This window comes from Exophiala dermatitidis, assembly GCF_000230625.1.
Source record: "Exophiala dermatitidis NIH/UT8656 unplaced genomic scaffold supercont1.6, whole genome shotgun sequence".
In the NCBI taxonomy this organism is placed as follows: domain Eukaryota; kingdom Fungi; phylum Ascomycota; class Eurotiomycetes; order Chaetothyriales; family Herpotrichiellaceae; genus Exophiala; species Exophiala dermatitidis.
This window is the reverse complement of record NW_008751651.1, coordinates 2,294,842-2,308,499: the sequence shown is the minus strand read 5'-3', so window position 1 is coordinate 2,308,499 and position 13,658 is coordinate 2,294,842. Positions and strand designations below refer to the sequence as shown.

General features: G+C 52.2%; 6 protein-coding genes across 6 annotated transcripts; 2 read left to right on the top strand and 4 right to left on the bottom strand.

The window, feature by feature from the left end:
• Positions 1–20: 20 nt before the first annotated feature.
• Positions 21–2,558, top strand: HMPREF1120_07652 (uncharacterized protein). The gene has a single exon (XM_009161880.1). It carries the CDS (start codon positions 180–182, stop codon positions 2,070–2,072), a length of 1,893 nt encoding a protein of 630 aa, XP_009160128.1. The 5' UTR covers positions 21–179; the 3' UTR covers positions 2,073–2,558.
• Positions 2,559–2,747: 189 nt separating this feature from the next.
• HMPREF1120_07651 (cystathionine gamma-lyase) lies at positions 2,748–4,067 on the bottom strand (the record flags this gene model as incomplete). Its single annotated transcript, XM_009161879.1, has 1 exon — positions 2,748–4,067. One exon carries the CDS (start codon positions 4,065–4,067, stop codon positions 2,748–2,750), a length of 1,320 nt encoding a protein of 439 aa, XP_009160127.1.
• Positions 4,068–5,207: 1,140 nt separating this feature from the next.
• Positions 5,208–6,125, bottom strand: HMPREF1120_07650 (DNA-directed RNA polymerase III subunit C25; the record flags this gene model as incomplete). Its single annotated transcript, XM_009161878.1, has 5 exons — positions 5,208–5,252; positions 5,306–5,486; positions 5,783–5,907; positions 5,963–6,067; positions 6,114–6,125. The coding sequence occupies 5 exons, from the start codon at positions 6,123–6,125 to the stop codon at positions 5,208–5,210; spliced, it is 468 nt and encodes a 155-aa protein (XP_009160126.1).
• Positions 6,126–6,435: 310 nt separating this feature from the next.
• On the top strand, positions 6,436–10,270 carry HMPREF1120_07648 (uncharacterized protein). Its single transcript, XM_009161876.1, has one exon. It carries the CDS (start codon positions 6,647–6,649, stop codon positions 8,234–8,236), a length of 1,590 nt encoding a protein of 529 aa, XP_009160124.1. The 5' UTR covers positions 6,436–6,646; the 3' UTR covers positions 8,237–10,270.
• Positions 8,398–9,972, bottom strand: HMPREF1120_07649 (uncharacterized protein; the record flags this gene model as incomplete). The annotated part of the gene is made up of 1 exon (XM_009161877.1): positions 8,398–9,972. The coding sequence occupies one exon, from the start codon at positions 9,970–9,972 to the stop codon at positions 8,398–8,400; it is 1,575 nt and encodes a 524-aa protein (XP_009160125.1).
• A 988-nt stretch (positions 10,271–11,258) lies between the features above and the next one.
• On the bottom strand, positions 11,259–12,800 carry HMPREF1120_07647 (uncharacterized protein; the record flags this gene model as incomplete). The annotated part of the gene is made up of 2 exons (XM_009161875.1): positions 11,259–11,653; positions 11,726–12,800. The coding sequence occupies 2 exons, from the start codon at positions 12,798–12,800 to the stop codon at positions 11,259–11,261; spliced, it is 1,470 nt and encodes a 489-aa protein (XP_009160123.1).
• Between the last annotated feature and the right edge of the window lie 858 nt (positions 12,801–13,658).

The following is a 13,658-nucleotide window of genomic DNA, read 5'->3' as shown; positions in this document are numbered from 1 at the left end:
ATGTCTTTGAGGAAAACTAACAGACATGGTATCCTCAAGTCAACAAATACACTGTATACGTCCGATCAAGTGTTGACCATGGTACTCATTGTCTCTTGCCAATGGCATCAGTACCCTTGACAAGGCTACCCGCACATAGTTGCAAACTGAACATCAGGCTGTGATGCCTTGATCCTGCCATGGACTCACAGCCTCGACCGACCGTCTACCGATCACGATCCTCAACCGACCCAAGTCGCCCAAAGGACTTGCCGACTATCAGTGAGCCTGCGAAGGCGGAAGGCAATCTTTCACCCACGCCCACCCGGCCGAACCACCTCCGCTCGAAGTCCTATCTCTCACCCACCGAAACGAAGACACGGAATGCAATAACGCTGCCTGCAGCCAGTGCCTTGGAAAAGACGGCGGAGAAACTGCCCCGTATCCATTTACCGGGGTCATCACACCGACGACATCAGCATCGTCACCACCACTCCCATTCTCACTCGCAGTTGCCGCATGACCATCGTCACGAAGAGGGAAAGGGATTACCGAAAGGCCATCGACCGACACAAAGCGATGCCCAACCAGCGACGTCGACGACATCACGTCGGCAACAACAGTCAAAAGAGACGCCTTCCAATCTCCCACATTTGGTGGCGGGACTGAATGCGGAGCGGGAAAAGCGATTACAGCAGCCACCTCAGCCGCCCAATGTCGCCGCTCCACGATCGGGTCAGCAGCAGCAGCAGCAGGCGCAACAATACTCGTTCGGGCCATCCGGCACCACCAGCAGCGATTACAATGAAGGCGGGCGCTTTGATCCGGGGCAACAGCAACGAGTAACTTCCGACTCAAACCGTGCGGCTGCTCTCCGGCCGAAAACATCTTTTGAAATTGCCCTAGAGCGAGCGGAGGAAGCGCGTGTGGCGCGAAGACTGTATGTGAAAAAAGAAGAAATTATGAGGCGCGATGTCGAGCTCGCGGAAGCAGAGGAGGAAATGCGGTCACGCATCGCAGCCATCACGGCCAAGGGCGCCGAAATCACCCGCCGTCTAGATTACGGGTACTACAACCTTCTCGAGACGGTCGGCAGTCTGGTGGCCATTATCACGGGCTTTCAATCGCTCAGCAAGCAGAGCGAGCAATTGATTGTCAATTTCGACAAGGAGACGCGCCGTCTGGACGCGGACACCAACAAGCGCGTCAATTCGTTCAAGGCCGCCTTTGAGGCTCGCGACCGCAAGACCCAGGCACTCGCCGAGCGCGGACAAAAGGCAAACGCAAAGGCCGAGGAGCTTAGTTTGCGCCTCGAGAATGCCAGGCTGGTGATTCAGAACTGGGAGAAAAGGGAGGACCAGGTCCGCAAGGTCTGGGGCCGCGTGGTCGGCGTAGTCTGGTGGACGTCGATTACTGTTGTCGCACTCGTTGTGTTGGTCGTGCTGGGCAAGGAGGGTTGGTTCCGTGGTGACCCTGTCAAAGCTGGCCTCGGTGCCCACAGCGAGGGGAGTTGGAATGCGTCATTGCAGCTTGATGGTAGTGAGGGTTCGGTTGGTGCGAGGAACGAGAGGTTGCTTTTGATGCAGGACGACGACCAACATCACAGCAGCTATGTACACAAGGGCAAAGAGCCTGTGTCGGTCTCGAACTCGGCCTCAGTAGAGTCGGCTCCAGCATCTCCTGAATCTGTCCCAAAAGTACCCGAGGATGTCCGACGTCTCCTTCTCGACATAGCCGAGAAAAACCGTCGTCGCAAAGTCAAATTCCCAGGTATTATACGAGACGCGCCAGTGGTTCATGGCGGCCGGCGCCCTGACATGGGGCAACAAAACAGCCCGAATAGAAATGGAGCTGAAGACACAACACAACTACAGCAGCGACATGGCCAACACGACCCTACCGCCGCGCAGGGCCCGGGAGAGCATCATGCAAAGCCAACAACTGGACTTCCACTTCCGTTCTCAACGCCACTGCAGCTACCATTTTCTCTCCCTCACCCATTCGCCTTTCCCAAAGCAGCTGTCCGAAACCAGCGTGGGGAATTGGAAGAGAAAGGCGAAGATCCACGATTGAAATTGTTGGACCTACTATAGCCAGACTGTCTGTCTGTCCGGTCTCTCTTGCCTTTTCACCCCTGTTTTGGCCGTTTTCGACATGGAAATGAAATGAAAAGGATGTCAGTAACTCGGGAGTTGAAGGCGCTCTTAACAGCAAAATGGGCTGGGAAAGCATGACACTACTATTGCATGGCTCGATCCGGTCGTCCCGAGTATACTCGCGTGTTCTTGTTCCTATTTCATTAGTATTGCCCGGGAAGAAATGTTCTTTTGATTTAAAGATACCCCTTTACAGTTTTGGTTTTTTTGATTATTTCTACAAAAAATGATATATCTGACAAAAAATGACGTTACATTTACACCTGTATCGCCGAGCACGCTGTATCTCTGCGCATCCAGGATCTAAGGATAAAGATAAAGACGGGACTATCATAGCATAAGCCTTTGAAAGATGATGAACTCTTCATTCGGTTCCCACAGTCTCCGAGCCAGTAAATGGCTTTTTGTTGAAGGTAAGGTATGGTATATACGGACTTGTGCCCAAAGGTCAAGGTAAACCAATAAACGCGGCCGATATAAGTCCTAGTAGTAGAACGGGTATCTCTTTTATGATTTGGGGGGCCAGATTACCACCGGTTGAAGGCGGAGGGCCGAGATGGGCTGGCAGGCAGATACAGTAGGTACTGTAGGTACGGTACCTTAGGTAGATCTCTATCTTCTGGGCAAAGGACCATCAACGCCATTCGCGACGCCATTTGATATCTTTGGTGCAATAACGGCCCTTTCCAAAGCCTGCAGAACATCTTTCTTCAGATCATCGGCGTCTTCAACACCACAGCTCAAGCGGACCAAGTCGTCAAAGACACCAATCGACTCGCGCTGTTCCTTTGGGATCCCAGCATGGGTCATGGCAGAGGGAACCTCGCAAAGACTCTCAACGCCGCCCAAACTCTCAGCAAGAGTAAAAATACGCGTCTGCTGACAGAAGCGCTCGGCAGCGGCATGGCCACCCTTGAGTCTGAAACTGAGCATACCACCGCCCAGACCATCGCGGTGCTGTTTGAGGGCAATGGCTCTCTGTTTATGGGAATCCAGACCAGGATAACTGACGGCAATAACGTTCGGCGAAGCCTCGAGCGCCCTGGCGACGGCCAGAGCATTCTTGCTGGCTTCACGGGCACGCAAATGCAGCGTCTTCAATCCCCGATGAGCGAGCCAGCAATCAAAGGGGGATGGGACGGCCCCAATAGCATTCTGCAGGAACGACAATCGTTCCTTGAGCTCGTCGGAGTTAAACGCCGCCACGCCCATGACCACGTCCGAGTGTCCGTTGATGTATTTTGTCACAGAGTGCACGACAATATCGGCGCCGTGGTCGAGAGGGTTCTGCACGTACGGCGATAAGAAAGTGTTGTCGACCACCACCAGGATACCGTGTCGGTGGGCCACGGTCGCCACATTTCTAATATCGACCAGGCTCAACGTAGGGTTTGATGGCGATTCGATCCAGATCAGTTTTGTTTGATCCCGAATCAGTTCCTCCACGTCCAGCTCGATCGAGGGCGAAAATGTCACTTCTACCCCGTGCGCCAGGGCCACTTTGGTGAAGTAGCGATGGGTTCCGCCGTATACGTCCGATACCGAGATGACGTGCGATCCGGCCGCTAGGGATTGTAGGATTGTTGCGGTCGTTGCAGACCCCGACGCGAATGCCAGCGCGTAGCGTGCGTGTTCGAGTGCGGCGACTGCTTCTTCGAAATTGCTTCGGTTCGGGTTCGCGCTGCGGCTGTACTCGTATTGTCCGACTGGCTTGCCGACTGATGTCTGGGCGAATGTAGTTGATAGTGATAGTGGTTCGATCACGGCCCCCGTCGATGGGTCGTGAGGTGAGCCGGCGTGCACTGCGAGTGTACCGAATTGGTGAACTGGCGACGGTGCGCGCGCCGGTGTGACGATGCCGCCATCTTCGTTGGTTAATATCCGTTCGTTCGGGCGCAGCGGCCGAGGTGAGTGAGGAGCTGAGACCGTCATCTTGAACAGGGCAAAGAGAGGGTTGTTGACGGAGGAGACTCGGATGTTTTTTTCTTTTTTTCCAGATGGAGTGTCGGAGGAGAGGGGGACAGGAGGGGTCGAGGACCGCAGTCGCAGGCTGACACGAAGGGCGCAGAGGCAAGAAGACGGGTATTTGGTTTCGGGCCGGGGAGATGGCAGGATGCAAGACGGGAGCGACTCGATCGTCTTATTATTGTATCGTACGATTCATAATGATGCGAAGGCGTGGGTTGATTTTTAATCCAAACCTTGAAGGATCCGAGCACAAAACAAGATACGACGCGGCCGTAAAACCGACAAATCCATCACAAATATTAACTAATTCACAGGATGACGCGACGGCAAATGACGTGCTTCCGGAGGAATCTGACACGCGTATTTTCATGGTAATATCGTTCCTGGTATTTGTATTATATTATTTTTATTTGTTTTGTTCCATTCAAGTTGTCAAAGCCCGCGAAGGGCGTACGGAAGTCCCCGAAAAGTTAGGGACGACGGGGACACAACGCCCAGCAACAGTTCGAGTTGGCCCCTTTTAAAGCCAGTTCAAGCTTTGTGATCGCTCTCAACCACTATCTATCTAGCAGGCGATTAGGTAGAATCTGTCTTCGTTTCTCCTTCACCAACTTCCTCCACCCGTCCTGAGGGAGTCTTATGAGACTGCTATCCCGGGGCTGTGGCGGTGTATTGCTCATGCTTGTTGCGTCTTGCTGCCAGATCTTTAAGACCTCCACGATTACTCCAGGTTTGCGCCTCCAAACACTTTGAAGTAGAAAGTCCTGCACAATGTCCTGGTGCTGATTTCGCTGTTGGGTCGCCACTGGGCAGCTTTTTGTTGGGCTGCCACAGTTGAGGCATCGCACGTAGAACGAGTACCCAGAGATAGATAGTGCCAAAGAGACTTTCCTCTGTAGCTGAAGAGGCGCAAAGAAATGGGAAATGCACTCCTGCGCCAATTTTCTCTCAGGATGGGCGTTTTAGCAGTACCGGCGTAGCTCATGGCATGTCCTCAACCCTCGTCGACAAGAGCAGCAGCAGCGGAGGGACAGCGCACGGGAGCTGGCCGTCCGGGCCTTTTCGAAGTCTTGTGCCTTGAAGATTTATTCAACTTTGACCTGTTCACCACCAGTCTACGCCTCCCAGCCCAGACTCGGCCATCGAAGCCTGTCAAATCCACAGTCAGGAACGGTGTTGCGGTCAAATCTTCAAGTACTCACCTCGATAGCGTAGGGAACTTTGCGCTCGGTCTGCTTTTCAGCCTCGCCTTCGGCCTGAGGACCTTTGGGTGCCTGATCATGCCATTTCTCGGACTCAACGCGCAAGTTGACGACGGTAGCCGGATCAAAATACAGCGAGGCATCTCCCGTCTTCCAAATCCACGTCTGTTCATCTTCATCGCTGTTTTATCAATGTCAACCACTGCCTTACCAGTAGGGGACAGGATTGTCCACTGTACGAGTACTCACAAGTAGCAGTCCTCGAAAAGCATGGTGTGAGGGACAAAGATATCGTCAAAGAATCGCGTCGTGACAGCATGAAGTTAGAATGAAAATCTGCGCAAGGGAGGCAAAGACCACTCACTGTGAATACCCTCGGGTGTACACCTCTGGACAGTGCCCGTCATGATCTCGCCCTTGAAGGGGCGGAACACAATCATTCGAAATCGAACTGCAAATGCATGAGTAGGTACAGACGAGAATGTCGGCAAAGCAGATTTCCCACCATTGACGTTGGCATTGCCTGTGCCATTTCCGATCAAGCCATCAGAAGCCTTGAGGAGGTCGTACATGCAGATACAGAGTCCGACTTTCTGCACTACCTATGATGGGTGTCAGATATGGCAATATAATCTGCCTGAACCAAGAGAGCCGGACCTTGTTTGAGTATTTCTCATTGATTCTGTCCTCGAGGTCTTCGCGGGTGATTTGGTTGTTCAAGAACCCATAAGGCGGGATTTGCACTAGATCCTCAAACGTGGTCTGCTGGGTCAGTAATGCGCAAATGCGAGGCTATCTGGAGCCGTACAAGAATGAACATATTGCTACCCTATGGATAGTATCTGGCGGTTTGGTGATGATGACTGGGATATGCGCATGATCCAGTATTGATTGCTTTCAAAAGCAGGCTCTGTCGTGATCAATTGCGCTGATACAGAAAAAAAGATCAGAAAGCCACCACTGGCAGATAGTGAAGGTTTGGTGTGGGCCTGCGAGAGCGGCAAGGCTTTAGCCTCAGGCGCCCCCGGAGACCCGCAGCGACAGGCGGCGGCCGCCCATATTCAGCATGCTTGGACGATCTTATGGTTAGCGAACTTAGGGAACCGCAGCCACTAACGTCTCCCTAAGGCTTTGGCTAGACCCTGACGTCGTCTCTTCAACCAAAATTTATGTTGTACTTGATCCTTCACAAACCGTTTTGAGATTTCCCACGATAATAGAGACTTGGTTGGGCATCTCATTATTGCACAAAAATGCAGTACATGAATACTTCACGCTGACACCGCTCTCATTCCGTCTATTTAACAGTGATGAGGAACGCAACAAGTCGGAACGCTCAAAATGTCACAACCATTCTCGTTCCCTCCGCCTCCGCCTCCACCACCAAAACGAAACACGCAGGGACCCGTACAACAGAACACTGGCAGTGGTTTTCACAATAATAGAGGCTCATTCAGGGGTGGTCCTCCTTCCAGAGCAGGCTTCAGAGGCGGACGCGGAGGATATGCAGGAGGAGGGCAGCATGCGCCGACGGGTTACCCTCGGTCTCAGTCGAATACTTTCTCGAATGGGCCCCGTCGAGGCTCTTTCGTCAATGGTCCCCAGAAGAGAGACCATGCCTCTGCTTTCCCTTCGATGAACCAGGCTCGACCTCGCCCTGTTGCTCCTCCTGCAGTTCCAAGTTTCAATGCCTCTATTGAACATCTCCTGCCTCCCAAACCGCCTGAACCGCAGCCCAAGAGCACCACAGTTCCCAAAGTGAGGAAGCACAACCTTCTCGGTCTCACACCTGCTTCACTAGACCAAGCCTCGGAGCCGGAGGACGATGAAGGCGAGGAAGAGCGCCTCGTCGCTCAAGTGACGCCGAGCGGACAGGCTCAGGCCCTACATTTTGAATACAAAGGACGGGTGGCTACGCTCAGGACGCCGGAGGAAATTGCAGCTTGGATTGCCGAGAGGAAAAAGCGATATCCCACACTGGCTAAAGCTGAGGCCGCAAAGGAAGAAGCCTCGGAGAGGAAGCGTAAATGGGAGGAGGAAAAGCAGGCCAGGCTGGAGGCGAAGAAAGCGGCTCAGGCAAAGAGGGAACAAGAACGGAACGAGCGAGAACGAGCGAAGAGACAACAAAAAGAAGTGATAGAGCGTCAGAAACAAGACAACAAACAGAACGGACCACAAGTGGACACCGCTACCCTGGCCAAGGAGAGAGCAGAGAAACTGAGGAAGAAAGCCCTCCGAGCTGAACGCCAGTTGGCCAAAGCCGAAGAAGCTCTCCGCGTTGCTGAGGCGAAGGCGAATGCAGAAACCACCACCCCACATCTTCCTACAGGTCCAGACGGCTCGAATGCACAACCCGCCTCTGATGCGGACGACTTGACTTTGGCTGCAGAAAATGAATCTTTGGATACCTCCTCTGACTCCGAGCTAACTGATTCCGACGACTATACATCCTCCTCAGGGTCGTCAGGAACAGACACGGAATCAGAAGCTGGGTCGCTCTCGGACGAAGCTTCTGACTCGGACTCGGCTCCAGAAGTCGTGAGCACCAAAGGAGGTGCTCTAGCTGTTGATGGTCCCATGCTACAGCCTTCGAAAAAATCACTTGCCTCGACCCGTCCCTGTAGGAACCTTATCAAGTTCGGTCGGTGTAAATTCGGATCGAACTGTCGCTTCTCTCATGAGAAACAAAATCACAACGCCGAAGCGGAGGAGGGTACACAGAATGCAAGACTTAAAAAGGGTAAAAACAAGAATTCAGCAATTACAGCGCCCACTACCGACCGGAGAAAAGGTTTATTCCAGGTCATGGTAGAAAAAGAACAAGAGGAGGAAAGAAGAAGGCTGTTGGAAGCCATCATCACTCTCGGCGAGAAGGGTATGTTGGACGACCCTGTTGCCGCAGGTACGGCGACCACGGACGTTGCGGAATGAACCACAAATTTTATTATCATTATCATTATCATTGTTGTTATTATCATTATCACTACTGCTTCAAATTATTCAATAATACCAGTACCCCAGGCAGAAGGTCGGACTGCGAACAAACAACTTGGAAAACAATCTCGTCCATGATCACTTACGAGTTGACTGCTTCAAGACCTCTCAATGCGAGCATCATTCCTCAACAGATCCAATACAAACTGCCTCCCGACCCGTCCCTCCCTAAGACCCAACTTCTGATATCCCCCCGCTAGTGGGAAACAATGCATCTGGCCCTCCCAAACCAGCCACCGACCATTAATGCCCTGACTTTCACAGCGGCGGAGGAACTCTAGAGCGTCCGGCGCCAGCACATCATGTGTGCCTATGACTCCGTGGACCGACACACCTCTTTCCTTGAGTGCACGAAAGGCCGATTCTGGATTCAGTAGTGGGGAAGTACTTGGATCTTCGGAGGAGAATGGCACACATGGAGCAGGTTCAACATCTCTGGACGATGCTGAAGATGAAGACTCGGACGAATACGATATCTTCTTTGCTGTATTCTCCCTGCTGCTGTCTGCCGCTGTCCACTCTCGAGCAATCCGCTCCGTTAGACCCATCGTAAGCACAGGATCGACCTTGTCGCACTCTGAAATCGCAGGATTCGTATTTCGCATGTCAACGGGTGGCGAGATACATAGCACAGAGCGCAGGGGAAACGCAGTACCTTTGTCGACGGCACCGGAACTCTTCAAATTCGTTTCGTCTTCCTTATAATGCTCAACCGCCCAAAACCCCAGACTCAACGCAATGTTCCCACCACTACTATCACCGGCCAAACTGACCGTATCACCCGAGAGTCTAGCCTCGTCAAGCACACTGGTCAACCACGTTCGCATCATGGGCAACGAGTCTGCTGCCGGAGAAGACGGGGCGAGCGGGTAAGAGACGAGAGTAATCCCAATCTCGATCTCAGAATGCTCACCGCACTCTTTCGCCAGTTGCGCCAGGAATAACCAGTGTTCCCCCGATGGAGGCGCTTGAAACCCTCCGCCGGCGAAGTAATAGACTTGGTGACGACGATACGATTTTTCCAATGGGCAGCGATGATCCCTCTTTTCATCTTGGTTTTCGTTCCAGATCGTCTTGGATTGAGATTGAGGTCGAGATCGAGATTGAGATTCATCAAAGTCAGGACAAAACGTATATTCCCAGACCCCCTCGCGCCGCGACTCGACGACATTACATCCCCATTTCCGTTTCATGCCGTGATCGTTCTCCTCAAACAAGCGGATCGATCCGGGCGGGAACGGTGTTTTGGGTGGTGAAACTAGGCGTGGACGAAGGGGCCGGATGGCCAAACGGAGAAGGCGGTAGAGAAGGGACAGGTCGGTGCGAGTTGTTATTTGGATTGATGATGATGACGATTTTGCTGCCGTTGTGGTGGTCGTCGAAGCAGAGGGTGTCGTTGTTGCTGGTGCGGTTGAGGTCGCTACCGTTGATTTGGTCACCACTACTGGCTTTTGTTCTGTTGGTTGGGTCCCAGTAGTGACAGTTTGAGATCGAAAGTGCTGAAGCTGAGACTGAGACGGGACCAGACAATGAGTCCGATTCTGATAATCGAATTGGTATTGTCGTTGAGTTTGACTGTCCGCTGCCCTTTGGCGGCGCCAGTCACGGTCCGATTGGACCATGAGATCGGACATGGATTTCATCTTGGGATTGGACTTCTGTTTGCCGTTCATGATTTGAAGAAAAAAATGCAAAGCGGGAGTGGAGGGTGAGAGCTCAACACTGGATAGCAGGAACTGGAATAGGAGTAGTTGTCGAATGGCTTTCAGCACCTGCTGTTTGATGGTTTTATTTCTTGTCTTTCACAGCCAAGTGAAGGCGATGCAATGCAACCCACAAACGTGTTGACAACCTGCAGTGCTTAGACTCCGCTTCAGCCTTCAATTTGTTGCAATGGTATAATGGCTTGACTCTGTTCAAAATTGAAGCAGATCCGATCGAGTAAGTATTTCGAGCTTTGCGCTTTATGTCTCCTTGTTCTGTGCCTGTTCCTGTCTGGATACAGATCCGGAATGTATTGTTGACGCAGGAAACAGGACTCTGGCTGTGTGCTCTTCGACAGGTCCGCGCAGAAAGAAATGAAAAGAAACGAGCAGCTTCGCTCACAGATACGAATGTTATATGTGCGTATCGTTCGAGCGAGTATCAGTAGTGCTTAGGAGGGGTAGTGGGAAGAGAAATAGTAGACGACAGAGACAACGTGCTTCTCGATACCTAGATCAGAGCAGATTCGAACCGTAGTTCGAGTTTGGCATGCAATGCCCCAATTTATATATCTGGTTGAGTCGACTGCTAGATTTTGGGGACCGGATTTTGCAACTTCAACGTCTCACATCTACCACTCAGGCTGGCAGTACCTACTGCTTACCTGGGTATATCTATGGTACATGCCAAATTATTGCTCGGTTCATCAGGGCTTTTTTGGTCAAAGAGTCCAGGTTGGTAGGTTGATGATTCTTTGATTTTGGAGTGGTGACGTATGAGTCTGCTGGTGGTGGTGTTGAGAAAAAGCGGCGCACGGACCAAGGGGGCGAGGCTGAGATAGCAGCTGGGGTAAGGCTGTGGGCGTCAGGGGTTTGACGCAAGTTGGCTCAACGAGAAGTTGACAATAGACTCTAGCTGTTGATGTCGATCATGACGTTGGCTATAATTGTCGTCTTGGGTCTCATATTGATACGATGTTGCTGGTGAGATTTGGGATCGAATCACGGGAGTGTTGTTTTACATAGGACCCTCCGCGTATCTATCTGCGTATACAGCACTTACAGGGAGTATGCTCCTTTTACATAGTGAGCTCGAATCACTATATCTGCAGTATCCTCCTAAGATCCATAAGCGCAACAGTTTTTTGTTACGGAAGGACTCTCGGAGCCACAAACCAAAAACTCGCATTGCATTGGGGGTATCTCTCTAAACAAACAACAGCAAGCAAGCAAAACAAAAAGGCACCTCTCCCTGCCTATGGCGAGGCAGAGTGCTCCTCCTCCGCCGCCAGCGCCGCCATCTCAAGGCGCACCAGGGTCTCCTCCTCCTCCACCCGCCGCAACACCCTGATCATGGCGTTACGGAGCTGGGGGTCGCTCGACTCGATGGTGGCCCGGAGTCGCTGTCGGAGGGTATCGCCGGCGTCCACAAAGGCATCAAATGCCCTCATGGCTTCCACGGGGTCCATCGGAAGAGCCGCAGGGGCCGCTGCCTGCTCTTCCTCCTCCGGTTCCTCCTCGCCCTCGTCCATACAGTCACAGTCCGGCCCGACTGTGCTGATGGCCCCGCCGCACCCGTAACAGAACTCGGTGCCGCAATCACAGACGACGTGATTGCAGCCCTCGGTCTTTTCGACGAGGTTCTTGCAGTCTAGAGAGAAGAGAAGAGAATGAGTTAGCAAAAAGGGCACAGGTAGATATAGGAACCAGTGACAGTACTTACTAGGGCATTGTCTCCAGCGGTTGGCGTTGGCGAGTTGGCGGTCCTCGGCGTCCATCAGGTCTTCATTCTCTCGGCAGGTCCTTCCGTCTTCACCGACATGGCGTTGAAGGCTTTGTTTGCACTCCACGCACGTGATAGCGCCACAGTCTGTGCACTGGACAAACTTGTTGTCAAGGAGGTCTCGAAGGTCGCCATGCTGGAAAAAACGGCTGCAGACCGGGTTGGCGCAGTACACAGGATCGGGAACCGAGAACTCTTCAACCACGCTGAAGTAGCGCGTGACAAGGTGGGGGTCTAGGTGTTTTTGAATAGACGCGATGTTGATGGCCCCAGCAAGTGGGCTGGTGCAACATCTGGGCGGGAAGGATCCTCGGTTCGCGAGACCTTCTCTGATAAGGTCGTTCAGACAGGGTCGACAATATTGGTGGCCACAAGGCAGGAGGATGAGGTTGAGTGTCTCTTCGAGACATGCTGCACACTGTAGTGATTCATCGGTCTCGCGAGCTGGGAGGGATGTTCCATGAGCGAACACAGCAGAAAGAGACTCAGGAGACAAAGGGGGGAATCTTTCTTGGGGGAATCTTTCTTGCGGCAGATCAGAAGCATTGCTGAAAAGTTCACTGGCCAATGAGTCCAGTTCCTCATCGGTGTAGAGCATGAATCCCATGTCGTCATCACCAATTGCCTGGAAGGTTTCTTGGGGAAGTTCAGAAGAGTCTGTTGTCGTTGCTGTCGCGTCTGTACCGTTGTCGATCTGAAACCCTGCGTCTTCAGTGCTGATGATCTCGTCTTGGTTTTGTTCTGGCGCTGTATTGGTAGCGTGATCCGTAGTTTCTGTTGCAGTGTTCTCGATCGAGACAATTTCGACACCAGAAAGCGTGATTGTATCCACAGCTCCAGTCCAGAAATCAAACCAGGGCGTTCCTAGCATGTTAGAGTTCAGAATACCCGGCACACCTGCTCTGCGGAGTGTGATGGTTTGATCGGTGCGTCGGTTATCTTGGTTGTTAAGTGGCATGTTCTGAGGTGCAGTGTCAACATTTTGGTTTTGCGTCTGGTTCGGGTCTTCGTCCATGGTCGCGGTGGCATTACGCCAGGTAGGGGGATTTGAAGACATCTTTAGGACTGTCGCAACTTCAAGAGAATCAGCTAGTGGGCACATAGACTTTGGAAGTAGGAACAAACCTCTAACTGCTTAGGTTGGCTGAATCAGCTTCGCACACAGCGCGGACCTCTGGTCTAGATGATGAGACAATGCACGAGAGGTGTAGCTATGTGCAATAGACTCGCGGAAGAGAGAAAGTACAGTAGGCAGGCCTAAATGTATCTAGGCTTCGTGGTAATCAGTGGAAGAGGTGTTGAAGTGGGTAGAGGAAGAGTAAAAGAAGTCGCAGTTAGTCGAAGAGGTGTTAAAGTAGTCAGAGGAAGATTCAACAAAGTCGCGGTCCAAAAGAGATGCTGGTGAGGTTCAAGTGAGAGTAGTCGCGGTTAACCCTACCTCACTGCCTGTGTTCAAACTGTCTTGAAGCCTTGGCGAGTCGCAAGGCTGGCAAGGCTGAACCTCTGTATATCCCCTTTTTTGCTGGTTCATGGCTTTCGACAGGAGACACTTCCTCTTTAGCATGACCTTGTTGGGCTTTCTTCAGCAAAGCCCTATCAACCCACATTACCTCTTACCTGTTTTGAGATCATGGCCGGAGGAACACGACCTTTTGCTGGCTTTGCTTCTGCATCAGAGCAACAGCCCCCGCTTTGGAACTTACATTTCTGCGGCACTCATCGTCGCTCTGCAGTGAACATGACTGTTGATACAAAGACCAGAAGGATGCCGTTGGTGTTGTTCCGTCCTGCTTACCTACTGAGGCAATCGGTTCGGCAGGACTTTTCGCCGGGACAAAGACGTCCCTGCCCTCAATCTTCGCTGTTGAAACTG

Coding starts and splice junctions, on each gene's coding strand:
- HMPREF1120_07652 (XM_009161880.1), top strand. CDS start 180: ATGGACTCACAGCCTCGACCGACCGTCTACCGATCACGATCCTCAACC.
- HMPREF1120_07648 (XM_009161876.1), top strand. CDS start 6,647: ATGTCACAACCATTCTCGTTCCCTCCGCCTCCGCCTCCACCACCAAAA.